The 26,213-nt window shown below is 37.6% G+C and overlaps 2 protein-coding genes across 3 annotated transcripts in view; both read left to right on the top strand.

The window, feature by feature from the left end:
- Positions 1 to 8,359, top strand: part of KNL1 (kinetochore scaffold 1) — a 38,332-nt gene extending 29,973 nt beyond the window's left edge. For both annotated transcript variants that reach the window (XM_058162087.1, XM_058162088.1), the window contains exons 19-26: positions 225 to 264; positions 359 to 460; positions 1,933 to 2,033; positions 2,571 to 2,639; positions 3,065 to 3,174; positions 4,068 to 4,186; positions 5,852 to 5,974; positions 6,088 to 8,359. In XM_058162087.1, the coding sequence (XP_058018070.1) occupies positions 225 to 264; positions 359 to 460; positions 1,933 to 2,033; positions 2,571 to 2,639; positions 3,065 to 3,174; positions 4,068 to 4,186; positions 5,852 to 5,974; positions 6,088 to 6,226 (803 nt within the window). In that variant the 3' untranslated portion in view covers positions 6,227 to 8,359. The remainder of the gene's footprint in view (positions 1 to 224; positions 265 to 358; positions 461 to 1,932; positions 2,034 to 2,570; positions 2,640 to 3,064; positions 3,175 to 4,067; positions 4,187 to 5,851; positions 5,975 to 6,087) is intronic.
- A 2,371-nt stretch (positions 8,360 to 10,730) lies between these two features.
- Positions 10,731 to 21,045, top strand: RAD51 (RAD51 recombinase). The gene is made up of 10 exons (XM_058162090.1): positions 10,731 to 11,088; positions 11,393 to 11,500; positions 12,670 to 12,807; positions 13,282 to 13,399; positions 14,029 to 14,120; positions 15,195 to 15,289; positions 15,393 to 15,506; positions 16,929 to 17,058; positions 17,633 to 17,754; positions 20,290 to 21,045. Exons 2-10 carry the CDS (start codon positions 11,414 to 11,416, stop codon positions 20,411 to 20,413), a joined length of 1,020 nt encoding a protein of 339 aa, XP_058018073.1. The 5' UTR covers positions 10,731 to 11,088; positions 11,393 to 11,413; the 3' UTR covers positions 20,414 to 21,045.
- Positions 21,046 to 26,213: the final 5,168 nt, after the last annotated feature.

Genomic DNA, 26,213 nt, shown 5'->3' with positions numbered 1-26,213 from the left:
CATTGCACAAAATTAGCAGGCAAGAACACAATTGCATATTAGCATCACCTGCTTTTGAGGGATTGGAGAATGGAATGGAAATTACAGCTGCGTGGAAGTTCCAATAATTTTATCTTGGAAGGAAAAATAGAATTATTTGGGACTAGATGTGTTTAATTAGAATAAATAGCTTTATTTATTAGATTTAGAGATTAGATTTTAAAAGTATTTTTCTTTAATTTTAGAACTAGAAAATTACAAATCCCAAGAAGATAATCTTCAAAGGTAATATTTAACACCAAAATACCCCATATTTGCAACCTATAAAATATGTCGCCTTTCAACACCACTATTTTATTCACATGTTGCATTTTTGCAGAGACCAATCAGATCTTAGTGATAAAAAACAACAGATAACTTCTGAAATCAACCAGCTTCAAAGAGACGTAAGAAGTTGCCAAGAACTTACAGAGAAATACAAGTAAGTAAATTAATTTCTTGCAATTTCTTTCTTCTTACATTTCTTGTAATGCCATTCATCCTCTAATTAGACCTGTCCCAATATATGCTGTCCAGTGGTGAAATCTGAACCAGTTTACTACTAGTTTGCTGGCTGTGCATGCGTGCTGCATGCGCATGCACAGTACACACCAGGCACCAAATGTGAGGTGCGCACACGCAGTGCATGCCAAAAGGAGGCATGCAGTAAGTAAAACAGCATGCGGGGGGGTGATCAGCTGTGGCACGCAATCTTTTTTATACTTTTGAAAGCATTGCTTTTAAAACTAAAAAAAAAGCCTCTGAAGATCACCCAGCTCAGCTGTGATCGTCAGAGACTTTTTTTTTTTACCTTTTAAAAGCATTTTTTTTTACAACCTCTTTGGCCGAAGAGGTTGTAGAAAAAATGCTTTTAAAAGTAAAAAAAAAAGGCTCTGATGATCGCGTGGCTCAGCTGGGCATGGGAGGGAGGAGGGGGATTTTTGCTACTGGTTCTCCAAACCACCTGCCACCATCACTACCAGATCGGTGATCCAGTCCAAACCAGGAGCATTTCACCCCTGAAGCTGTCCCTTTGGGAACTTAACTGTGATCACAAAATGGTCTCAATTGACAGAGAATTGTCTAAAGTTTTATTCGATTATTTCATGACTACTGTTCATTTTCATTGAGGGATGACAATATAATTACTCACTCTAAAAAACTATTTGATGTTGATAAAATAGTCTAGAAAAATAAAACTCATGAGTTTGCCAATAATAGTTAAAAGACAAAGTTCTCTGTTTCAGTATTTAGGTGGGGATGTGAATATAGGCAAGTCTCTACATAGTTTTGAAGTTAACTGACAGTGTTCATTTTATGTTATTTTTATTTTATTTGTATCCTGCCTTTACTATTTTTACAAATAACAAAAGGCAGCAAATATATTCAACACACTTTCCTCTTTTCCCCACAACAACAATCCTGCGAGGTGGGTTATGCTGAGAGGCCCAAGGTCACCCAGGTGGCTTTCATAACAAAGGTGGGCCTTTAACTCATCATCCCTCGTTTTCTAATCAGTGCCTTAACCACGAGATCAATCTAATTGATTTAATCTTATAATTAAAGAGACACTGATATTGCTAGAAGTTCTCTCTTAATTTGTGGAAGTCTGAGTTTCTTTTGGAGCTTCTGCACAAAACTTTGACTAAAGAATTCTGATTCCTTCCTGGAATGAAGATTCCTCTTCCATTTGGAACCTATTTTTTAAATCTTTTTTCTCCCAAAGAAAAAAAGGATTTTAAAGAAATACAGAACTGATTAATATTAGCAGCACTAGCAGCCTAGTATAGAAACACTTCACTTTCCAAAAGTGGAAAGATTATTAATAGCAAATATTAATATATGTGTATATCTTGTCTTTCTAATATTTTCTCTTCAATTAATCTGTGATTGTGTAATGTTTTCTTCTTGCAGCTTCTCGGAGTGGGTAATAAAGGAATGGAATGATCACCAGGCAGTATTTACTTTCCTTTATGATTCTATTGAGCTCACTGTGGGATTTAAACAGCCCTTAGGTAAGCTGCAAAATAGCAAGAACTTTTACCAGCCTTCTATGGCACTTCTATAAAAACTGTTTAAAATTATTTGAATTTAACTGTTCATTATGTACAAAATATTTATTTCACAAAATATATTATTTCACAATACATTATATTACAAAATATATTACATTATTATATATTATTATATATTATATTACAAAATACATTATTTCACAAAATAGTGGTATAATGTACCACTATTTTGTGAAATTGTGTTTTTTACTGTAATGGAACATTTTGCACTAGAAGGATAGATTGTACTGAATGATCAGAGGGTGTCTAAACTGGACGGCTTTAGGGTAGAGGCTGACATAACAAGTTGCCTCTCCATATACATATTCCTCAATATTGGAAATATGTATAGGAGGTTATCCAGTTTATTCAGAAGTGAATAAACCTGATTCACACATCACCCTAAGTCATACTATTTGTAATACAAACTATACATTACTAGAAATGGAGTAACCTCATTTTGAAGATGTGCTTCACACTGTGTGTGCTTTTTTGTAGATGATGCTACTTTCCAAAACAAGTTCTGCTGGGAGGTTGTTAGTCTGAATTTTGAAACGTTATTGGACGGTAAGATTGCAATATTTTATGATCTTAAGGAATACACAGAGCTTCATGAGAAACATATTGTTGAAATGGAAGAAACTAGGAAAAACAGGCTGGTATCAGGAATCTTTGCTTTCTAATTTTAATTTCTTCTGCAGTATATTCTTAGCATTAGGAAAATAATAGCCAAAGTTGTGAGGAAATGAAAGATTTTACAAGTAACTAATAATGCACAGGTTCTTGGTAAAACTATACAAAAGAGACATGTGCATAGTGTATTAATGATTAAAACATTATCTGTTATTTTATTCAGTTGTTATATTCCACCAGGAGTCACTGTGTTAGATGGGCAGCCACATAAATGTGATTAATAAATAAATAAAATAACATGAAATGATTTAAATATAACTATAATTTTTGATAGTTTTTTTACTTGATGTTTTTTCCAGAAACAAAAGCTGCGCCTACTGCAAAACTAGTGCATAAGCTTATCTTTCAGTTTATTGACAGTCAAAATTCATGGCAAAAGAAATGCCCAACAGTGTATCAACTTTCTCAGGTAAGGAACTAATTATAAGGAAGTCTAAAATTTGTACACTAATGTAGAATAAAGCAGGCATGACAGTAAAACTCTTAAAACTCCTCAAATTTATTATTTTACTGGTTCATGACGCTTATGAGATAAACAAAGACGTTAGAAATTTATAGTGAAGCTTATACATTCTTCGGGGAAAAAATCTGGATATTACTGGGTAATGGGTAACTATGGGCTAACTAGAGTATTATTTTTATCTTAGTAGCAGTAATATTTAGCTGACTGATTGCCTTTAGTTATTTAAAAAAGCGAAGTAATGCAATTTTTTCTTAGTGTCTGCTTTATTGTTGTACATGCTGCTTTTCGTATAGTACAGAGGTCCCCAACCTTTTCGGCTCTGTGAACCGGCAGCGGGGTGGGGGTGGGGGAGGGAATGGTTTCAGGCACACACCTGCTGCTTGCACAAATGGAACCTGTTGCTTCCATGGCTCAGTTCCCAACAGGCTGCTGACTGGTACTGGGCCAAGGACTGGGGGTTGGGGACCCCTGGTATAGAAAAGCCATACCTTTCTCTGCGATATATTGAGCCATATATTACTGGTAATGGGTTGGTTCCAGCCACTTGTTTTGCCAAGAGATAACTGCTGTCAGGAGAATTGAAAAAGGATAAGTTAGGAGGGAGGGAGGGAGGGTTAGCCAATTATTAGTACCCAGTGCCCTGCACCTCTTCTTCAGAACTCTTGGATGAGAAAGGAAACGTCTTCAAAGAAAAACCAGAAAGTCCAGTTGCCTCTTGAAAAAGCACCTTTGGGAAAGCCATGACCTGGATGACTGAGAATCTCCATAGACATATTTTCTAGAAAATCTATGTGTGTATTAGGATGTTAAGATTACTTTTATTTTGATTGTTCAACCAGATACTGCATGATCTGTCTCTCGTGGTGAACCGCTGTCAACTTCTGGGAGAAGAGATAGAATTTCTGAATAAATGGGGTGGAAAATTTTACTTGCTGAAGACTGAAGTGAATGACACAAAGTAAGTGCTTGTCTAATCTACTTCAGCTTGTATGCTTTGTGCATACAAATAATTAAAAAAAAACTCTTCCCAGTTTGTAAATACATATTATATTTCAGCCAAATTACTCCATAGTTTTATGCTTAACTAACAACACTGAATTTTTACAATGGTGCATTTTAGAACAAGAGGCAGATTGGAAGTGATTACAGGCCTAGGGCTGGAAACAAAGAGGCTATGAGTTCTAGTTCCTGCCTTAGGCACAAAGTGAGCCAGGTAAAAATCAGTCACACTCCCTCAGCCTTGTACAAAGGCAATGACAAATCATTTCTGAAATTGCAGCCAAAAAACCTGGATGGATTTGTCCAGGCAATCATCAGGAGTCATAATCCGTTTTGCTGAAGGTTGGAAAAAAAGTTGAACATTTTTTGGTAAATAGAATTCAAGGGGCATAATAAGGAACAAAAATGCACAGTTATCCAATTTGGTATAAACTTTACAAAATCCATAAAAATGCAGTAAATAAAAGAACAGAGAAATATTCAAATAGTGGATTCCAGAACCAGATTAAAATAAATAGTAAGCAAAATACAAGCTAAAAAAAGTCATGAACATAAAATTTGACAGGCAACTTAAAAACAAGCACATCCAATAGGCAGATCTGGCAGAGAGGTTTTTTAGTAGTAAAGAGTTGAAAGAAGCTCTTAATACTCACAAAATTTATGTATGTGGGCTTACTGTGAGAAAATAATAAGGGGTTTTAGTAACAGTTTTAGTTATTTATGATAATGATACTTTGTATACCACCTCTCATTGAATTATTATAGATGGATATAATGGGATGCAGCAATGAAAACACAACTGAAACAATAATATATTAGAATATCTGCAAGGTATATTTATTAAGGAACTTTATTAAGTTTCTGACCATTTATGGCTCTATAATTTCATATTATTTAAAATGTCTCCAGAAATAAAGTGGAAGCAAACAAAGATTCCTAAGAACTAGCAATTAATTTTTTTTAAAAAAGACACGTACATAGTCCATTGGTTATATCTGAAGTTTCCAAACATTTTTGAAGAGTAGCCTATTTATAACACATTATATACCAATGAATCCAGGATGTTATTAAATCATGGTAAGCAGACATGTCATTCTATTCTAGGAGAGGCACAGCTGATAACACCATCTGAAACCTGACCATTTGAACATTCAATACAAAAACAATGTAAAGTCGTCTGTGAGAGAGAACAAATTGAATATATTCATGACATCAGACCTGGACATTTTACAGCCCATGGGCCATATCCAGCACTTTGGTCGTCCCTGTCCAGCCCACAGCGGAGGTGGCAGCAGAGTGGGCAGTAGTGGCCCTCCACAACAGTCCCAGTTTCTCATGTGGCCCCTTGGTAAAATTAATTGGCCACCTCTGAGGAAGTTACTGCAAATAGGCCAAATTCATCTTTACTTATTATTGATCAAATTATTAATTTAGAGTCCAGTTCAGATTATCACTATACCATTTGGTTTAGGTGAAAGATAAAGTTATCCATCCATGTTCACAATTTTTCATTCTAAATCTGATTGCTTCTCCCAATTATTTCATATGACTGTGGAATTTTGCTTGGTTAGTAACATACATAATTACTAACTTTATATATCTGTTTGTTTTTTTTCATATGTAGTGTAAGCCTTTTGTTCTCCAGTTCTATGCCTCTTGCAAAGTTTGAAGTCGAATTCTCTTTATCTGCCAATTATCCAACATCTCCAATAGTTTTCACTATCCAAAAATGCACAGGCAATCTTGGGTGAGTAAAACAAAGATGAATGTCTGGGTAATGATATATACTTCACTTCTGTGAAAAAGTTTATCAGAAATGTTGTCTTAATCAATTTGTATATATGTATTTTCTGTTCTCAGCCAAGAGGAAATTTCTGTGGTTTTGTCCAGCGTTCCAGTGGGAGCCAACTATTTGAAGAGAATGGTCAATCAGATTGGTTGTAATCTACTCCAATATCCTTCAGCAATTCCGAAAAATAAAAGAGCAATTGTCCAGTAGTTTGTTCTTCTTCGGGGGAAAAATATGTCAACTATCAAGCATGTAGTACTAGAGTGATTACATCTTTGTTTAAACTATAGAAAAGCAGAAATAGTTAGCCTTTCCTCTACAAACTAGTGCAAAACTGTAATGTGGTTCCTCTATTGTTTTTTTTTCTGTATCTTTCCAGTAGTGCTTTGTGTTGCCTTTTATTTCTGAGAGACTATTTTATAATAGAATAAAGTATATATTGCAGTTGATGTAATTTCGAAACATATACTGCAGGAAAGGGATGCTAAGATGAGTAAGAGGAGCTATCTATAAGGCACTTAAATAATTGAACATTGGATACAGAATAGTCTCCAAATTTTTTAGAAATGATCAAAGGATGTATTAATTTTTTATTCCATTATACTGACTGAGGAAAGTCTTCAGTTTTGGTGAAGGCAGCATTATTAACATGCATCTTTGTGCAGGCTCATTTTGAATCTGTATTGTTGACATTCTTACAACAAAACTTCTAGGATATCTCCCTTGTCTAATATTTTGTTGGTGGACAAATTATGTTTATATGTAAAATATTTCATATTTAAATGTTTTGTGATGTTTGAGTGTTTTTTAACTTTAGTACTTTGTCAAAAAGAAAAGTGTAATAAAGTTTATAACAGTACTTTTACCATCTTGGTAGTGATTTAGAAATGAAAAAAACACTGCCAACATTTAAATTCAATATTTACTTGCTGTATTTTATTTTTAAATTTTACAATATTTTTTATTTTAATAAAATAAATTTTTTACATATTTTATTATTATTATTTTTAAAAAACTATTCCCTCTAAATTGTGAATCACCATTTTGTTATTTGTTTAGAATGTTTCTGTTAACATTTAGAATGTTGGGTTCAGCACTTTATTCACACCAATTTTATGAAAAGAGAAAAAAAGATTTTGTAAAATAGAATTGAACTATGCAAAATGTGCATCCAGATAAAAAAAGGTTAACAGCATGTGTAATAGAATCATTGTGGTCCAATGTTCAATAATATTTATACTTTTTATTATAGAAAACAAATAGTAGATTAATGTAGTATAATATAAAACTTTGCATTTCTCCTGTTCAGAACCATACACACATCTGAAACATAAGTAAACAAAGATTTTTTAATTTCTTTTTTCTTAAATATGTTTTTATGCACTGCTTTACTTCCTGTGTTTTCCTCTTATTCATGTCTGGTTCAGATAATGCTTTTACCTGTTTTCTTCTATCTTTTCTATTTATTACTCTGCCAACCTGTTTTCAAGAGTTTTAATATATACTAGGATGTTACATGTCCCTAAAAATAAACCTTAATGAAATTTAATTGACACTTATTTAATTTGAATACACTGAGTATGGAAAAACAAGGACATCAGCCTGGCAACTATATGTAGATTAGTCAGTACAATTATTTTTCTCATAACTACATAGAAAGCAAGTTGGGCCATGAAAAAATTAGAAGGAAAATCAACTTGCTTGAGCTGTAGTGTCAGAGAATACTCCTATACAAACAAATGCTAGAGTATATAAAAGATATCACTGAAAGGCAAAATCACAAAATTTCAGCCACGTAATGTGATCAAACGAATTGGAAAAGGCAATTACGCTCAGTCAGAATATTCAACAGTAAAAGGAAATGAGGCCACCAAAAAAATGGTGGCTACAAATCATCAAAGCTGACACCAGCCAGAGCATAAAAAAACTGAAAGAAGCTGTACAAGATTGGAAAATGTGCATACAGTCAGAGAATCACAAGAATCGGTCACAATTGAGCAGATAGTATCATTTAATTTCTGTGCGGTTAGACTCATAGCAGACTGCAATATAAAATAGTAAAAAACACAGGCAGTCCTCAACTGATGATCACCATTGAGCCCAAATTTTCTGTTGCTAAGTGAGGCATTTGTTAAATGAATTTTACCCCATTTTACAAACTTTTTTGCCATAATTGTTAAGTGAATCACTGCAATTGTTAAATTACCGTAGTAGCACAATTGTTAAGTAAATCTGGCTTCCCCATTGACTTTGCTTGTCAGAAGAGTGCAAAAAGGGATCCCATGGCCCCCGGGACACTGCAACTGTCATCGATATGAGTCGGTTGCCAAGCGTCTGAATTTTGATCACATGACCATGGGATGCTGCAATGATCATAAATGTGAAAAAGAGTCATAAGTCACCTTTTTCAGTCCTGTTATAACTTAGGTCACTAAATGAATTGTTAAGTTGAGGACCAAGGGCTACCTATGGACATCAGAAAAGAATACATTCATAGAAAATCAAAATGAAAAAAACAATACAGTATAAAATAGGACATAATATTGGTATCAAGCAATCATGTTCCTCCAGAAAAACATGATCCTCCAGAAAACATGATCCTCCAGAAAAATTCAGCCTGCACTAATTCCTGAAATTTCAGTGATGGGGACATCTAGCTCCTATAAATAATTTTTTATGTTTTATTTTCCCTAGCCCTTTATGCACATGCTCATTTCTGCTTAATAGGAGTGATCTATTAAGACTGCTGTTTTGTCCAAAGAATTTGTTGTAGTGATTATTGTGTGATATAATGTTGATGTTACGGTGGTATAAAAATATTGTTATCCCACCTCTCGTTCAGGACCTCAAGGTGTCCTCAAACTACTCTAGTTATTTGATAATGATTGAATTTTGACTAATGAAGCAAGTGCTACTTTGCAGGCTTAATGTATAACACAATAGGCATTCTACTTATTTCACTATAGATTGCATCAGAATGTAGTTCATGTCTCTCTCCCCTCATCCCTTTCCTGGAATGGAAGAGAGCAAGATGCCCACGGGAAGGAGGGTGGAGTCTTCTCTTAATCTATTAACCACCTCTAGAAAGCCATGCTCTGTTGGGGCCTCAGGCCAGTTGGCAGAGTTTCCAGGCCTTTTTGGAAGGCCAAAAGGGAGGATCTGAACCACACCTTTGGCTGTGATGTTCCAGAGGATGGAAGCCATGGCAGAAACTACAATAATGCCTTCTGTAACCATATCGCACATACTGAGTTTGTAATTAACAGTATTCCAAGTGTTTCAGAAGTATAATTGTGGAAAGCTAAGTGTTTCCTTACCTTAAGAAGATGGTTCATGTTAAAAGAAATAATCACACACTGTATTAAGCCATAGTTTATTGAACAAATCACTATTAGTTGGGTTTCTGCAAGTTAACCACATACTATAGTCATCCAGTCATAGATTCCTGGTTCTTTAAGAACTTAAATTGGTGTTTTTCAAACATGGCCATTTTTAAGGTGTGGCTTTCATAAGGTGCAGTATTCCCCAGTCAGCAAGTTGGCTAGGAAATTTTGGGAGCTGAAATTCACACATCTTAAACCTTGCCAAAAGTTTGAAAAACACTGGCTTAAGCAGAACTATAAGGCATATGAATCAAGTTGCATCCACGTGCATTTCACAAGAACAGGTTTATTCAGCAAACTCCAGCAGGGGGCAGGGGAGGGCAGGACATAAGAGTAAAACAGCCAATTTGATCTAATTCTAGGATTTAAGGCATGGGGCTAGAAACCAGAAGACTGAGTTCCAATCCCACCTGAGATACGAAAACAGCTGGGTGACTTTGGACCAGTCATTCTCAGCCTAACCCACCTCACAGGGTGGTTGCTGTGGAGAAAAAGAGGAAAAAGGAATATTGTAAATGTTGGCTACCTTGAATTACATATAAGGTAATAAAGGGAGATAAAAACCTAAAAAAAATGTTGAGATCTAAGTAAATAACATTGTCTTAATTCGCACTAGTTTGCTTTGTGCCATCACCTACTGCAATTTTCCAAGGGAAAAGATAAGATGTTCAATTAGGGTTGTAAGACCTGCCTACAGTCTACCGAAGTAACTAAATACTAAAATAACTAAAGTAACTAAATACGGGAAATGCACTTGCTTTGATAGGGAATATCCTCTTACAGACCGATGACCAATCCTCATTCCAAAATCTCCATGGGGAGGCAATATTTGGGGCGGGGGGGGGAGGAAATTCTTCAAACAAACAGGTATAAACGTTCATTCTCCTCCTCTACATTCTCATTAATACATCACGTATTACTCTGCTTCACTTTCCCACCTACAGTTTAAAAGTTTCAGGAAGCTGTACGCATCCAGGTACAAGATGCATGGATAATCAATCACGAAGAAAAAAAGGTTCGAGTTGAAGTTGGCATTTTGAAAATTATGGCTCTGTAGATCAGGGGTCTCCAACTTTGGCAACTTTAAGCCTGGAGGACTTTACAAAATTTACAAAACTGGCTGGGGAATTCTGGGAGTTGAAGTCCTCCAGGCTTAAAGTTGCCAAGGTTGGAGACCTCTGGTCTAGATAACCGAGCTAGACACCACGAATATAAGGAGAGAATGCCAATGAAAGTAAACTATAAATTAAAAAAAAAAATTGGAAAGATACCTCTCCGGCAGATCAAACCCTTTCCTTCCACACCGCCAAACCCGCTAGAAAATGCGCATGCGCAAAGGGGGGGGTTGTTAACTTGTTTTTGGTCTAAGCCGCGTTCCGCAGGGATGTCTGTACGCCTGTGCGTCGGTCACGTGACCTGTGGCGGGTTAATCTGAACCGGGAGGTGGAAGAAGCAAACGAGTCTAAGCGGGTTGGCTTCTGGGGGCGCGCCGAAGGATCCCGGCTGCGCCAGGCCTTCGAATGGCCTAGCGGCGGCTCGAACCACAACTCAACCGAAACATCGAGCTTCGTTTATTTTCCACACGGAAGGCGGCTGTTGGAGGCCGGAGGCCGTCAGGAATCGGCCGTCTTGTCTCCCTTTGGGCCTCTCTCGCGCGGTGTCGGCAGAAGAGAATTGGGGGACAGAAAGGTGTTGCTTGGGGAATTTGTAAATCGTGGTCTTAGTTCCGGTCAGGAATAAAACGGGGGCTAGAAATAATATTTTTAAAAAATATTAATCTCATTTTTACTCCTGTTTAATGTTAATTAGTGCAATATGCCAAGAAATGCATAACATTTACAGCGTTTGTATTTGTGGGCTGTCTTCCAGATACGGTTACTTTTCACATAAGAGGATATGACCATAAAATTAAAGGCCAATTTTAAAAAGCTGTACAGAGTGACAGTACTTTTGTGCCGTTTGTTCAAACTGCAGTTGTTTTCTCTCTTGATAGGAATATCGGATATTTTGTGCCATGGCTATGCAAATGCAATGCGATGAGAGCATAGATATCTCCACGGAGGAGGAAAGCTTTGGTCCTCAGCCTATTTCTCGTTTAGAGGTATGGATTACTAACGCAAGTTAAAACAAGTCAGTCCTAGAGGAGATCAACCCTGACTGCTCTTTATAGAAGGCCAGATCCTGAAGATGAAACTGAAATACTTGGGCCACCTAATGAGAAAGAAGAACTCACTGGAGAAGAGCCTAATGCTGGGAAAGATTGAGGGCAAAAGAAGAACGGGACGACAGAAAACGAGGTGGCTGGATGGAGTCACTGAAGCAGTAGGCGTGAGCTTAAATGGACTTCAGAGGATAGGAAGGCCTGGAGGAACCCATGTCCATGGGTTCATGATGGGTCGGACATGACTTCACAACTAGCAACAACAATTACTAACACGTATTACTGTAAAACTCTGTTGGAGTCATATCTTCAGTCCCATCTTATATTCTTTATTGATAGTTTTCCTGTTTACTGTTTTAGTGCAAGTTTCAATGAAACCATTAATTGTAGATTTTTAAATTTTTTGATGAAATAAAGCTCCTTGCCACCAGTGCTGATATTATAAAATATCTGACTTGACAACGGGTGATTTGTTTCCTTTTTATGCAATCTTTGAAATTTTGAGAAAAGGAAGACAAATTGTTACCCAAATCATTCTAATTTCCAAATCTTAGTGTTATTGAATTAACTTATTTTAATAATGTATTTTTATTTTTAATAATGGTTTTATATTTTTATAATGACTGTTTTTATATATTGTTTTATTGATTATTGTAAACTGCCCAGAGTTGCTTCTGTGAAATAGGAGGCCATATAAATGTGATAGATAAATCTTAAATGTATTTTTGTTACTTATTGCTTATGCACAAAAAGGAAGACAGTGTTAAGTATTGATTCATTGTGTAAAATATTTTTTTTTAAATGACTAGTTTTATTTTTAAAAACTTAAACTATATTTTTTACTAAAACTACTTGCTGAAGAATTTAAAGCTGTCTTTTTATTTAAATTGATGGAAATGATAGAAATGAACAAAGCTGATTATAAATGTCAGCTGCTATCTTTGCAGATTGCAGGATCAGATCTCATTCAGTGGAGCTCACTCTTAAATTAGAATATTAGGTTGTTTAGTTTTGTTACCTATTACATTTGGATCATTATATCTGATATGTATAGAATTCTTTGATTTCTACATTAAACGTGTTATATAACAATATATTTGTTTCTATAGCAATGTGGAATAAATGCAAATGATGTGAAGAAATTGGAAGAAGCTGGTTTTCACACCGTTGAAGCTGTTGCCTATGCACCAAAGAAGGAATTGCTCAATATTAAAGGCATCAGTGAAGCTAAAGCAGATAAAATCCTGGTAATCATGCTTTGCTTTAAAATGTTCAGAAAACATGTACATCTGCAGTACTGAGTATTGTTTGTATTATCTTATTGACTGATTGATTTGACTTATATGAGCTTCTGCTTTATATAATGATTCTTGGTGTCTCATAACAATTCATAAAATAGAAATTCCCTCAACTCCATCCTAACCTAATGCTTAGGGGAGAGCCAGCTTTCCACAGCCCTCTAGAAGACTAAAAGGATAGGGATCCCTCAAATCTCAGGTAGGAGGCTATTCCAAAGGGCCATCAAGAAAGAGCATCTCCAAGGTCCCATTAGGTAACAACATTTGAGAGAGAGAACCTGGAGCATGCCCACTGTATCATATACTTTTTGCAAGCGGTTGATTTAAAGGATTATAGGAAAACGTGAGAATTTTAACACAATACAAATGAAATAACTGAGTTGTAAAATAAAACCAACCTTCTGATTTCACTGTCATTTGTAGGCTGAAGCAGCAAAGTTGGTTCCAATGGGATTTACCACAGCTACAGAGTTTCACCAAAGACGCTCAGAGATCATTCAAATTACCACTGGATCCAAAGAACTTGATAAGCTTCTTCAAGGTACAACATTTGATTTATAATTGGTCATGAAGTCATTATTACATGTTATAAATCAAAAGTAGATGACATAAATATACACGGTGGTTTTGGATTGTTTCTAGCATTAATATAGGAAAGAGCATATTTTGAGGTCCCATAAACCTTCAATTTAATATTTATATTACATTGCTACGTAGACTTAACATAGTGAAGTTTACTTCTGGAAAAAATAGTAGAAGACCATTGCTAAAAAAAATTGTACAGATTGTTTCCCAAGCTAAAGTCCTCATACTTTAATTTCTCCTAAAAGAGTTGCTACAAAAATAATCTCAGCATCCTGATAAGGTCATATGAAAAACATCTAGTTGTTGAATAATATTAAATAGTTTTCATAAATCAAAATAAAAAAGCTGTTGTGCAGTATGGCTGATTTACATAATAATGTCCAGTGTCTGAATTCTGTTCATTATGTTTCTTGTAAAAGTATTTGAGTTTCAGAAGTACATTTGTTCAATATGGGATATATTTGCAGAAATAAAGATTTTCAGATCTTTTAGGTTTGATTTTAAATGTCTGATACACAATCTCATGAGCATATTTGTATGTCTACAATTATTGTGATATGCCTGAAATTTATACTTCTTGTCCAGGTGGAATAGAAACTGGGTCAATAACAGAGATGTTTGGAGAATTCCGCACAGGGAAAACTCAGATATGTCACACATTGGCTGTAACCTGTCAAGTAAGCAACGGAGACTTTTCTTTGTGTAATACTGTGCAGAAAAATCTTTAGAATTTTTTTATTCCATATATTTTAATTACTTGGTTCTCAGGACTGGGAAGATAATGCAGTAAGTTTAGAATTCTGTAGTCATTTTGACCAGGAAGGCTCAGTTAGATGTTTGGTTGAAGACCCTGATTTGGAAGTCTTGATTTCACTGAGGTGGAAAATGCTGCAGTTCTTTAAATATCCCAATCAGGCAGGACATCTTTAGATTAAGCACAAGGACATTCTAGAAGCTGAAAGCTAAATGAGATTCTTGATAGCAAATCCAGGACTGGGAATTTGTAGGCTTGGTAGATGTTCTGAAAAATTAGATTTTTAAAAAATTTATACTAAAATAGAAAACTCTTCTTAATTATTTCTACAACTATAATTTCCACTGATAGGCCCTCTTTCCACAGCTGGATTTATTTGCTATATCATCATTCAGCTAATGGTCCTTAAAATGAATTTAGTTGTCCTCAATTATCTTTAATGTTTTATCGGGTGAAATGTGCCCCATAAAATTAATCAACTAAATAAATATTTATTGTGGTATTTATAATGTGGCTATACATTATTAGTTGGTTTACATATATTTTAGTAGTTTGTTGTCATTTAATGTTTATCTGAAATTGGCCTCTTCAGTTACCCCTTTCCTCGTTTTCCTTTTAACAAACCTATTAATAAATTCTTTCTTTTAAGAATTGCAAACAAAATAATATACTTTGGTTTGTTTGGTTAGCAGTTTGTATTTCTAGGTGATAATAAGACAACTCCCCAACAGCCTGATATAATGGATTATAGCCAATGATGCGTGTTCACTGACAGGGCAGATTCATTCTTTCTCATATACACACTTCCGATGGGCCCTGCTAGATTGGCAGATCCTCTGCAGCAAGTTTAGAGAAGGGATGAGTAACTGGATGGGGAGAGAGTCACCTTGCATAACACTGGATACAAAATGTTGCGTGGAATATCCATACCGTAGAAAGATGCAATCTTGCAATTTAGTTCACTTCTGTAAACTGAATTGGTCTTTTTTTTCCTAAGCTCCCTATTGATCGAGGCGGTGGTGAAGGGAAGGCCATGTACATAGACACAGAAGGCACTTTCCGCCCAGAGCGCTTGCTAGCGGTGGCTGAGAGGTCTGTGCTTCTATCTGGAAATTATTGGTGTGGGCAGTATTTCAGTCACATGCATTTATTTCCACTCCTGTAAAATTTATCTATTTTTGCCTTATTTCCCCAGATATGGTTTATCTGGAAGTGATGTTCTTGATAACGTGGCTTATGCTCGAGGATTTAATACAGACCATCAAACCCAGTTGCTTTATCAAGCATCTGCTATGATGACGGAATCAAGGTAAAAAGTCAAGGAGACTTCTCCTTTAACAAATTAAAATAATTATATGTAAAAGATGTCCAATTTAGGATACGCATCATTTTATACAAGTTGGAAAGATAATGGCATAAAAACCTTCTTTGGTTCTTTCCCTATAAAAGTTCTTATAAAATTGCTTTTCAAAACAAGCTGTGTTTACCACAGGTTTGCCTGCTTCTAGGAGTCTTAGCTAAAGACAAAACAATATGTATTACAATGGTTCAATAGAAGCTTTGTTAACAAGTTGCATTCCTTTGGTAAATAAATTGCATACGCTTTTTATAACCATATGTTGAATTGAATGAAAGTGCCTTCTTTTATTATTGTTCCACCTACGTCATACCATTTTCTGATATTTATTCTAACATATGTGAGAATATTTTTTAACCGATTACAACCATATTTTATCTTTAATCATTTCAAATAGTATCATCCTAGATAAAGCCAATTTGGTGTTGTGATTAAAGGCAGCAGACTAGAAACTGGGAGATGGTTAATTCTTGTCCTGCCTTAGGCATAAGCCAACTAGGTGATCTTGGACCAGCCACTTTCTCTCAACTTTAGCAAGAATGAGGCAATAGTGAACCAACCACCTCTGAAATCTTGCCAGGAAAACTGGAGGGACTAATCCAGGCAGTGTTCAGAACTCAAACAACTGTCTCAAAGGCCCACATGCATTATCTTGGCAAGAGATGATGGACAGCTGTACAGAGGCTGCTTGTCATTATTAGGCATGCCTGCTTTACAGAACTTAATGTGAAACTTGAATGGATACCAAGAAAGAAATCAAGGTGGTTCTCACTGCTTCAGTTGTCAGTTGGTTTGGTTTTCATCCTGGTAAGGCTATAAATATTGCTAACGTGGCTCTTTCTCTTACTCAGGAAGAGCAGCAGGATGTACAGGTAGTCCTTGAGTTATGTCCACAATTAAGCCCAAAATTTCTGTTAGTAAGCGAAACATTTAAGTGAATTTTGCTCCCTTTTTCTGGCCATAGTTGTTAAGTGAACCACTGCAGTTAGTGACACGGTTGTTAAGTGAATCTGGCTTCCCCACTGACTGCTTGTCAGAAGGTCGCAAAAGGCGTTGCCAGGACCCTGGGACACTGCAATCATCATAAATAGGAGTCAGTTGCCAAGTGTCTGAATTTTGTTCACGTGACTGTGGGGCTGCTGCAATGGTCGTTAAGTGATCAGAAGTCAGTTTTTCCAGTGCCATTGTAACTTGGGACAGTCACTAAATGAACTGTTGTAAGTTGAGGACTACCTGTATCCCTTTTTTTGATACTTAACATATTCAATTGAAGCATGCTAAAAATTGGCCAGACAATCCAGAAAAGCAAGCATGTTCGGAGGGCAAGAATTAAAATCAGTACATGAAAACTGTTGTTCTGCTCTTTTCTTTTAGATATGCGTTACTGATAGTGGACAGTGCCACAGCTCTTTACCGGACAGATTACTCTGGCCGAGGCGAGTTATCAGCCAGGCAGATGCATTTAGCGAGATTCCTGCGCATGTTGCTTCGACTAGCAGACGAGGTACTCATTAGTTCCACTTGCAATTTTTTGCATAAAGACCCTTGTAGCAATGTGTAGTCCCAAGCCTACACTGGGGATTTTTCAGTTACTTATTTTGGTTTTTTTAAGGGGGGGGGGGGAATCTACATTTTACACATTAAACCAGACAACTTAATTGCTAGTTATGTTTCTCACCTGCACACTTGTCCATGGTGTGCCATGGGGCAAATTAGCTTGCACCATCTGACTAGCAGCATTCGCATTAATGACATCTTCTGTGGCCTCTTCTGCCTATCTCACTTCATGTCCAGACAGGGCTACGTTCTTGCACAGCTACCCTTTTCCAACGAAGCAATACCCATTTATTTACTCAACAATAATGCTTTCAAACTGCTGGGTGGGCAGGGCAGGAGTTAGAGGTGAGTGATAGGAGTTCACCCTGTCCTGTGATACTACCAGGGCTCAAACCACTGGAGTGTCAACCATTTCTGGTTGACAAATCCAGCATCCTTAAGCCACCGTGCCTCTTTCCTCCCCCCCCCACCAGTTTATAGTGAAGAAGCTGAAACTGATTGTATGTTTTTTTTCACAACAGTTTGGTGTAGCAGTTGTGATCACAAACCAGGTGGTAGCACAAGTGGATGGAGCTGCAATGTTTGCTGCAGATCCTAAAAAACCTATTGGAGGGAATATTATCGCACATGCTTCAACAACCAGGTAGGATGGCAATGCTAGCTTTAGTGAACAGTTTTCATGCTTTCATTTAATTAGAAATTTTGTGAAAATTAGAGTGAAGCTTCAATGTGATGTCAGATTTTGCAGAAACTGAAACCAGGTTTTGTTTAAATAGAAATTGGTGATTTGTAGCTTCTATTCTAACTCAAGATAGGTAACATTTCGGAGTGCTTTTTACAAAGAAAAACGGAGGGGGGGGAAATACTTTAAATAGATTAAAAAGAATATAAAATATACTCCTATTGAATATCTCTTTAAAAGTCTGCTTATTTTATAAATCACACTGGTTCAAAAAATCCAGGTGTGCGTTAGATTTACCTTATAAAAGAAATTCCAGACTTTAATTAGGTGGTAGTGTTTGACCTCAGTTGGAGAGAGCTGGTGACTACAGTTAAGAGACAATAATTATAGAGAGGTACATTTTGTTTTGCAAAAAAGAATAAAAAAATGAATTACAACAAATAACAGATGCTGTAGAAGTAGAACAAAACGTAGAATCTTTGTGCTTCCTGTAACTCGTTTCCACCACAAGGTGGCCTCAGATCCACTCTTTCTATAGACTTCATAGATTTCAGAGGATGTTCTAGAGATGATGAGCCTCAAGAATTAGAAGCATGTGAACAGTAGTCATAAAGTTCCAAAAGGACAAAAAAGATTACAGTCTGCTTACATGATGGAATTGCAGAAGATCTAATTAAAAGTAATCCTGATTATGAATACTGTATAGTAATTATAAGCAATTTTTATGTGATGTCTTCAAAATGTTCAATTAAATATTTGAAAGTGAATGGAAAGTATCTTACCTGCAAGCTTTGGAGAATACAGTAATTAACTATGTAGAAAAGTATTTTTAATATGTCGGAATTAAGTAGCCAATGTGCAAATGGAATCAGAAACTCTGATCCGAACCAGTTTTATATAAATAAATATGTTTACATTAACTAAGATAGGCAAACAGGAGCATAGTCCAGTAAATCAACACAGCAGTGTTCTTACCCTTTGTGCAAGCCTTCACTGCTCCAGCTATTAAATTTTAAATATCTTAATGTGAGATATTTTTTTTAATGCTCTGACAAGAAATAACTGTTTTTCAGCACCTAAAATAGTTGAGAAATTCAACAATAAAGTATTGAAGATGAATTATAAATATAATAAGAGAAGGAAATTAATCTGTTTAAGCTTTTTAACAGACTGTGTAGTGGGTGCTGGAATTGAATTCATGTTATTTAGTGAAGACAGTGAAAACATTTTTCCCTTCTTTCAGGGTACAATAAAGCATTTTAACGTGTTTCCCTGAACATGTTTTGTCTTTTGCCCCAGAGCAAGATGAAATCCACACACACACGTGTTTCCTATTGATTGAAATAAATTATTTCATGAACTTCAAATAAGATTTCCTTTCCAGCTGGATGAAGTCCTGAATAACAACTTTAAGGGCCGGATTTCACTAACCTTTTTTGGCAGATTCCCACATGATTGATTAATGCTGACAGAAGCTGATATCCATAGTCTCTGTAGTCAGCATGATTTAAAAGAAGTTACAATTTAAGGTTACATCAAATGTTTTTCTTCTATGGAAAACTTTTTAGTCCAATCCCTTCAGCATAAGTCATAGGGAAGTTTGCAAGTCAAAGTCAAAATGTTCATCATTTTCCCATTTGTGGCAATCTTCACTAGGGAACAGATTGTGTGAATGGTAAAAGAAACAAAGTTAAAGTTTTATTGATCAAGCACAGGAGGAGTAATTACTATGATTCTTTGGACCTGATTATATCGTATACTGGACTTCCAATTTGTACCTTCTAGAAATATAAAGCTAAGTTTGAAATCTTCAGCTAGCAGCATAATGAAGAAAACTACAAATTTATCATATGATATATTGTAAAACAGTAGTTGAAAGCAAAGAAAAAAGTATATTTAATATGAATGCATATTTGTAACATGCAATAAGTTCATACGTGGATATTATTATGACTTAATAGAAGGCTTATTTAATTGCTTCTTTAGCCCTTTCAGCTATTCAAATACACATGAGCATTTTGGATAATATTGTGCTCTGCTGTTGATGTTCTTGGCATATCAATGTGCTGTAGGCACAGCAGGCCAATTGCAGACTTTCTGTAAGAAACCAACTTTATTTGATTGATGTCACTGGGACAGTACTTAACTGTAGCACTTGGGAGGAATAAAAGAAAGCAGCAAAAAATACAAGAGACTAGTATTCAGCATTGGATTTGGTTTTGTAACTGTTAACAAAGATAATGAAGTAGGATTTTTTTTCCGTTTGTCACATTAGCCTTTTCCTTTAACTCACTTACCTATTTTACCTACTGTTTTGTTTGAGTTTCCAATAGTATATGATGGATGAAGAAAACCTTAAAACACTAATAATTAACTGAACGTTGCCCAAAATATTCTCTGATTGATAGAATGGCATATAAATTGAATAAATGTCTAATGTTTTATTTAATAGTTTGTTATTTTTATTTTAATAACTGCATTAATTTGTCTGGTTAGGCTTTACTTGAGAAAAGGTCGTGGTGAAACTCGGATATGCAAGATATACGATTCACCTTGCCTCCCTGAAGCAGAAGCCATGTTTGCTATTAATGCTGATGGAATAGGAGATGCTAAAGACTGAAGAACTTGTCTCTGATTTGTTGTGCAAAATTGGGCCAAAGGGGTATTTCTTTCCATATAATCCTATTCTTCATGAGACTTCTACTATAGAACCAGAAGAAACCATCATAAATCGTTATTGTGGATAAGCTATAGAAGACTCCCGGACTATCTAAAATATATCTGATAATTTACTAAGATCTTGTTGTTGTTTAGTGCAGTAAAATAGTAACAACTCTGAGAAATAACATTTACAAAATTTATGCAGTTTTTGTATATATCAAGTGTGAAACATTTAACACTTTCTGATTTTTATGACTGAAACCAAAATAAAATGGAAGAAATTTGATCAGTAAAGGAACTATCTAATAAAATTAAAGCAGCAATTGTTGAATGGCTAGCAGGAAATTTTCTTAAATTTGTATAGTTTTCTTTTTCAAGGACAAACTAGAAGTTGTATTTTTTATATACATGCACACACACACACATATATATACTTGTACAGCTGTAAATTGAGATATTGCATCAGCCAAGAAAAGCTAGCTATTATGCTGTTATAAGCAAAGGTAAACATTTTAAAGGTATGTTCTATGTCTTCCACTTGTAAATATTTTCCTAATTATAATGATTTAATTAAAGTTAATCATACTATGATTGCAATTTTGACGATTGCTTTTTGGGTTTTGATTCTTATTTATATTTTGATACAAAATGGTGAATGATTAATGTAGGAAATCTCATGTAGGGATGTAGGAAATTTTTATCAACAGTATTATGCAAATAATGTAACTTCCATTTGAATGTTTTACTTACAGTTATTTCCACAAATGTAATAGCTCCTTACAGGTGATATAAGGTAGAGAGAAAAACTAGAAAACACCCAGAAAAACCAGAGCAGCTGATTTATTCAATTTAGCTACCACCTGAAAAAAACTGGGCCATTTTCATTTATAATGGTACCTCAGAACTTGTCATTAATTGGTTCCAGGAGGTATGGCGAATACTACAAGTGCCAAACAAACCATGTGACTAACACATGACTTTTGTTTCGCTGTTGGTAGCAAGGCAGCCAAAACCAATAACTTCTAGCTTGCGCACCAAGTACTGAACAAACAATGAGTACCAGGACAAAATGTTCACATCAAAATGCAAGAAGTACCAAATTCAGCAACTTTCAGAGCTAGTGAGTACTGAGGTACCATTGTACTTTTTTGGGGAGAATCAACTGTCAATTCGCAAAGCTTTCCTGTTCTGCTCCTGAGTTGCCATAGGCAGGGGGATGGGAATTACACCTTGCAGCTGCACCAAGAAATTCATACCTCAGTCAAAACAAGACACAGCCTAGCCAGCCGAAGTCAAGGCCATCTCCATGGAGATTCAAAACAGCTGGAGGGAGTGACTTCTACAACCTGCAAAATTGCTTTGTTGGGGAATGTGACTGGTGACACACTGGGGGGAGGGGGAAACAAGGTCAGAGGCAAGGTGCGAATTGCACGAAGCCAGAGCTTCACCTAGGTAGTGCTGACATGGTGCTCCTAATAAACAACTGGATTTTTTTTTTCTAAATGGCTTGAGACTTAATTTTATTAGGCCATTGGTTGGAACCCTGACATCAAGCCAGCTCTCCCAAAACTAACCAAAAATGACCTGGACCCTTCACTTGCTCTCCGATACCTGGGGTGTGTGGAGAGAAACTCAGACTACCATGAAAGAGGGTGGAATCTCAGAAGAAAGCCTGCCCCTGGCAACCCAGAAGGAGGCAGATCCTACTCCCATCCAGGGAACTCCAGGAACCAGCAGCCCAGTCAGAATCCAAGTGTAGCCATCTGAGATCATGGAAACAGAGACACCCGGGGTGTCCGCCTCAGCGATGGAAGCGGAAAGAGATGAGTATGATTCTGTTTTCAACGTTTAATCCTCACTAGACACATGCTATTTGCCTTTGTTAATCATTGACTGGACATTATATAGCCATACGTCAGTACTGCAAATGGAAGCACTCACAGGTCTAATAGTGTTGAGGTCCACAACCATTATCAGCATCTTTTGGCAGGGGTTCTGCAAAAACTGGCTTTAATGCCAATGTGCACATTGCCAGTCCACATTAGAGAGATGGGCCAAATTAGGAAACTACAATAGTACTACTGTATCTGAAGCCATCTCTGCTCCTCTACAAATATGTAATAGAGATGCACAAGATCAACAGAAAGTCTTTTTTTTTTTTTTAATACAGAAATCTTGTTGGTCTAGTGGCTAAAGGCACCAGGCTAGAAAGGCAGACACTGCGATTTCCAGTCCCATGAAAGCCAGCTGGGTAACATTGGGCATCACCCTCCGCTCAACCCACCTCATAGGGTGGTTGTGGGGGGGAAATAGGACGACGGTATGGGTTATGTATGCTACCTTCAGTTATTTTAAGCATAATAAAGGCAGGATATAAATAAACATGTACTGAAAATACTTGTTTGAATATCAACTTCGCGCTTAGAATGTATCCAAAATTGAAATTTAGATGTAGTTATCTGAATGCTGAATATTGGGTGTCAAAAGTTAGTGAATATGCTCTAGGCTGTAATTTTAAAATAAATTATTACGAAGGCTTAAGGACTGCAGAAGTTTCTGGGGAAGTCTGACTAATAAACTCTCCCTGGACTGAGCATGAGTGTCCGTTGTTTTTTCTCCAAACAACACAGTAGAAAGAGAGATGGAGGGGAGACAGCTGACCCAAACAGCTTCAGTACACTGGTTTAGTTAGTAGTCACGAACATCCCATGCTGCTTTGTGGAGGTCAAACACATCTGCTGTACATATTCAAGAGAACTGGCAACGCAGTGGGCTGTACAATTAGCATGTTGTACAGAAATTTAACTGCTCCCTAATATATGGGAGATGCGAGGAAACTGCTGTGCCAGAGGAACTGAGCCAGGCTCTCGGTTGGAGGAACAAATGGGTAGCCTGTGTTATTGAGAAATCTCTCATTTTTGGAAAGAAAATCCACATCTTGTAGCAAATTTGTGGGAAGAGAATTGGCTGAAATCATCACTGTGTGTGGCCACAGAAGTGGTTTTCAGAAGCATATGCTAATCTTTTCCATATGTGAACATAATTTGTGTAAAAATAGAGATTGGTGCTTCATGTCAACAATCTGGTTTTTACCAACAATTTGAGGGAGAGTTTAATGTATGCTTACATATGACTAATGTAATGGATACCCAGACATGCAGCTCATATGTAACAGGTGTGGCATTGGACAGTCTGGAAAATGCAATCTGCTGCTTTATATGTTGTTTACCTTTCCTTAATGTTCTGTTGCGTAATATTTTAAGAATTTTTAGAGGTGTAGATGATAGATTAATCCACCGATTTAGATAGATGGGGTGGGAGGAGACTTTACATTTAAGCACCAGGTAACAATATACAACAAATGGAGAAGCATTACAGTGCTTGGAGACAATCCTCAGCTTCTATTTAGTGTTTACTGAAAGAACAAAAGCTCTGCAATGGTTTTACTGGTATGTTGCTTCTACATAATAATCCCTATTCATGTTTAATATAAGTTTTCCTAGGGACTATGGCACTCATTCTCAGGGTCATCAGTATAGTTTCGGCATTAGTTTTGTAGCCCTTCCATGCCAAAGCTGTTAAAACATTTTAATGAGTTCAGTGAGCTGGCCCATTGGCGACTTTAAATTGCGACTGGACTTTCGAACCGCCAATCCACACCGCAGGGAGACGGAGCCGGTTCGCTGGTTCCATCCCAGGCTCCTGATGGACCCGGAAAGGCTTCTGACGGAGCTTGGGCCATTTCCTGAGGGCCTAGCCCACGGCTCAGCTGAGGAACTAGTCGCCGCCTGGGAAAGGGCGGCAACGGGGGCTTTAGACTGCATCGTGCCTTTGCGGCCTCTGACCCGGCGCCGATCTCGACCAGCTCCCTGGTATTCTGAGGAGCTGAGAGAGATGAAGCGCCGTAAAAGACGCCTAGAGAGTGACTGGAGGTCCAGCCGATCTGAATCCGATCAAACACTGGTAAGGTCTCATATTCAGACCTACCTAGTGGTGATAAGAGCGGCAAAACATAATTATTTTTCTGCTCTTATTGCATCGGCAGATAACTGCCCAGCCGCCCTGTTTAGGGTGACCCGCTCCCTTCTTGTGCAGGGAGCTCGGGAGGACCCCTTGCAGGGCCGTGCTGAGGATTTTGGACAATATCTGTTCGATAAAATCGCTCGGATCCGGGACAGTTTGGGCGCTGATTAGGTAGATTCGGGTGGGATGACAGAGGTAGTTCTTGAGAATGTTATCTGGGGAGAGTTTGACACTGTGACTCCTGAAGACATGGACAGGATACTGAGATGGCTGAATGCAACCACATGTTTATTGGACCCGTGTCCCTCCTGGTTGGTGCTGGCCACACAGGAGGTCACGTGAGGCTGGCTCCTGGGAATTATCAACACCTCTTTAATGGAGAGTGTCTTTCCTACTGCCTTGAAAGAGGCAGTGGTAAGGCCCCTCCTTAAGAAGCCCTCTCTGGACCTGGCTATTTTGGCAAACTACCGTCCTGTCTCCAACCTTCGCTTTGTGGCGAAGGTTGTTGAGAGTGTGGTGGCATGTCAGCTTCCCCGGTACTGTTCTGTTTCCCTCCCCCCTATACTCCCAGCAAAGAGTCAGCCAGAGGCCTTCTTTTCTAATTCATTTACATAGATAAATGTCCTGGCCACGTCTACCCACGGGCCTGCCAAGTTTCTGGAGATAACGAGGAAATTACAGATAAGGCCAGAATTACTCACGAATATATTCTTCCCTCCATTGATACAGTTTGCCCGCGCAAATTCATTGCTTTGTCCAAGACAAAAAACCAGGAAGTCCCACCTCCTATTTATAGTCTCTGCAGATGTCACTGCATGACAATCATGACTTGGCTTTATCCCAACGCTGCTTCTGCTGCGTGCGCCGGTCACGTCTGCGCAGTCTTGCATCACTCCAAAACTGTTCTTGGGGCGTTGCCAAATCAGAAGAAGGCTCCAGAGAATCAGGCCTTGCCGGCCCCTCCTCCTCCCTTTGAGTGGGTGCCAGGGAGGGAGAGGGCTCAAGAGAAGCAGGTCTTCTCCCTCACTTTCTGAATCATCCGAGTCCAGGAGTCCAGGTCCAGGAACCTGGGTCACAACAGGTACCTGGATAAAACTGTCTATCTAGACCTGTTCCAGTCCGGCTTCAGGCCTGGGTACAGCACGGAGACGACTTTGATCGCATTGGTCGATGATCTCTGGAGGTCTCGGGACAGGGGTTGTTCCTCTGTCCTGGTCCTATTAGATCTCTCAGTGGCTTTTGATACCATCGACCATGGTATCCTGCTGCGGTGGCTGGGGGGCTTGGGAATGGGGGGCACTGTTTTTCGGTGGTTCTCCTCCTACCTCTCCGACCGCTCGCAGACGGTGTTGGCAGGGGGGCAGAGATTGACCTCAGGGCACCTCATATGTGGGGTGCCGCAGGGGTCGGTTCTCTCGCCTCTCCTGTTCAACATCTATATGAAGCTGCTGGGTGACATTATCCATGGTTTTGGGGTGGAATATCATCTGTTCGCTGATGACACTCAGCTGTACATCTCCATCCCAAACCACCCCAATGAAGCCGTCAAAGTGATGTCCCGGTGTCTGGAGGCCGTGCGGGTCTGGATGGGGAAGAACAAGCTTCAGCTCAACCCGTCCAAGACAGAGTGGCTGTGGATGCCGGCATCCCGGTACAGCCAGCTTACGCCATTGCTGACTGTTGGGTGCGAATCATTGGCCCCCGGGGGGAGGGTTTGCAACTTAGGCGTTCTCCTG

This window comes from Ahaetulla prasina, chromosome 1 (genome assembly GCF_028640845.1).
Source record: "Ahaetulla prasina isolate Xishuangbanna chromosome 1, ASM2864084v1, whole genome shotgun sequence".
Classification (NCBI taxonomy): Eukaryota; Metazoa; Chordata; class Lepidosauria; order Squamata; family Colubridae; genus Ahaetulla; species Ahaetulla prasina.
This window is presented reverse-complemented; position numbering and strand designations above follow the sequence as displayed.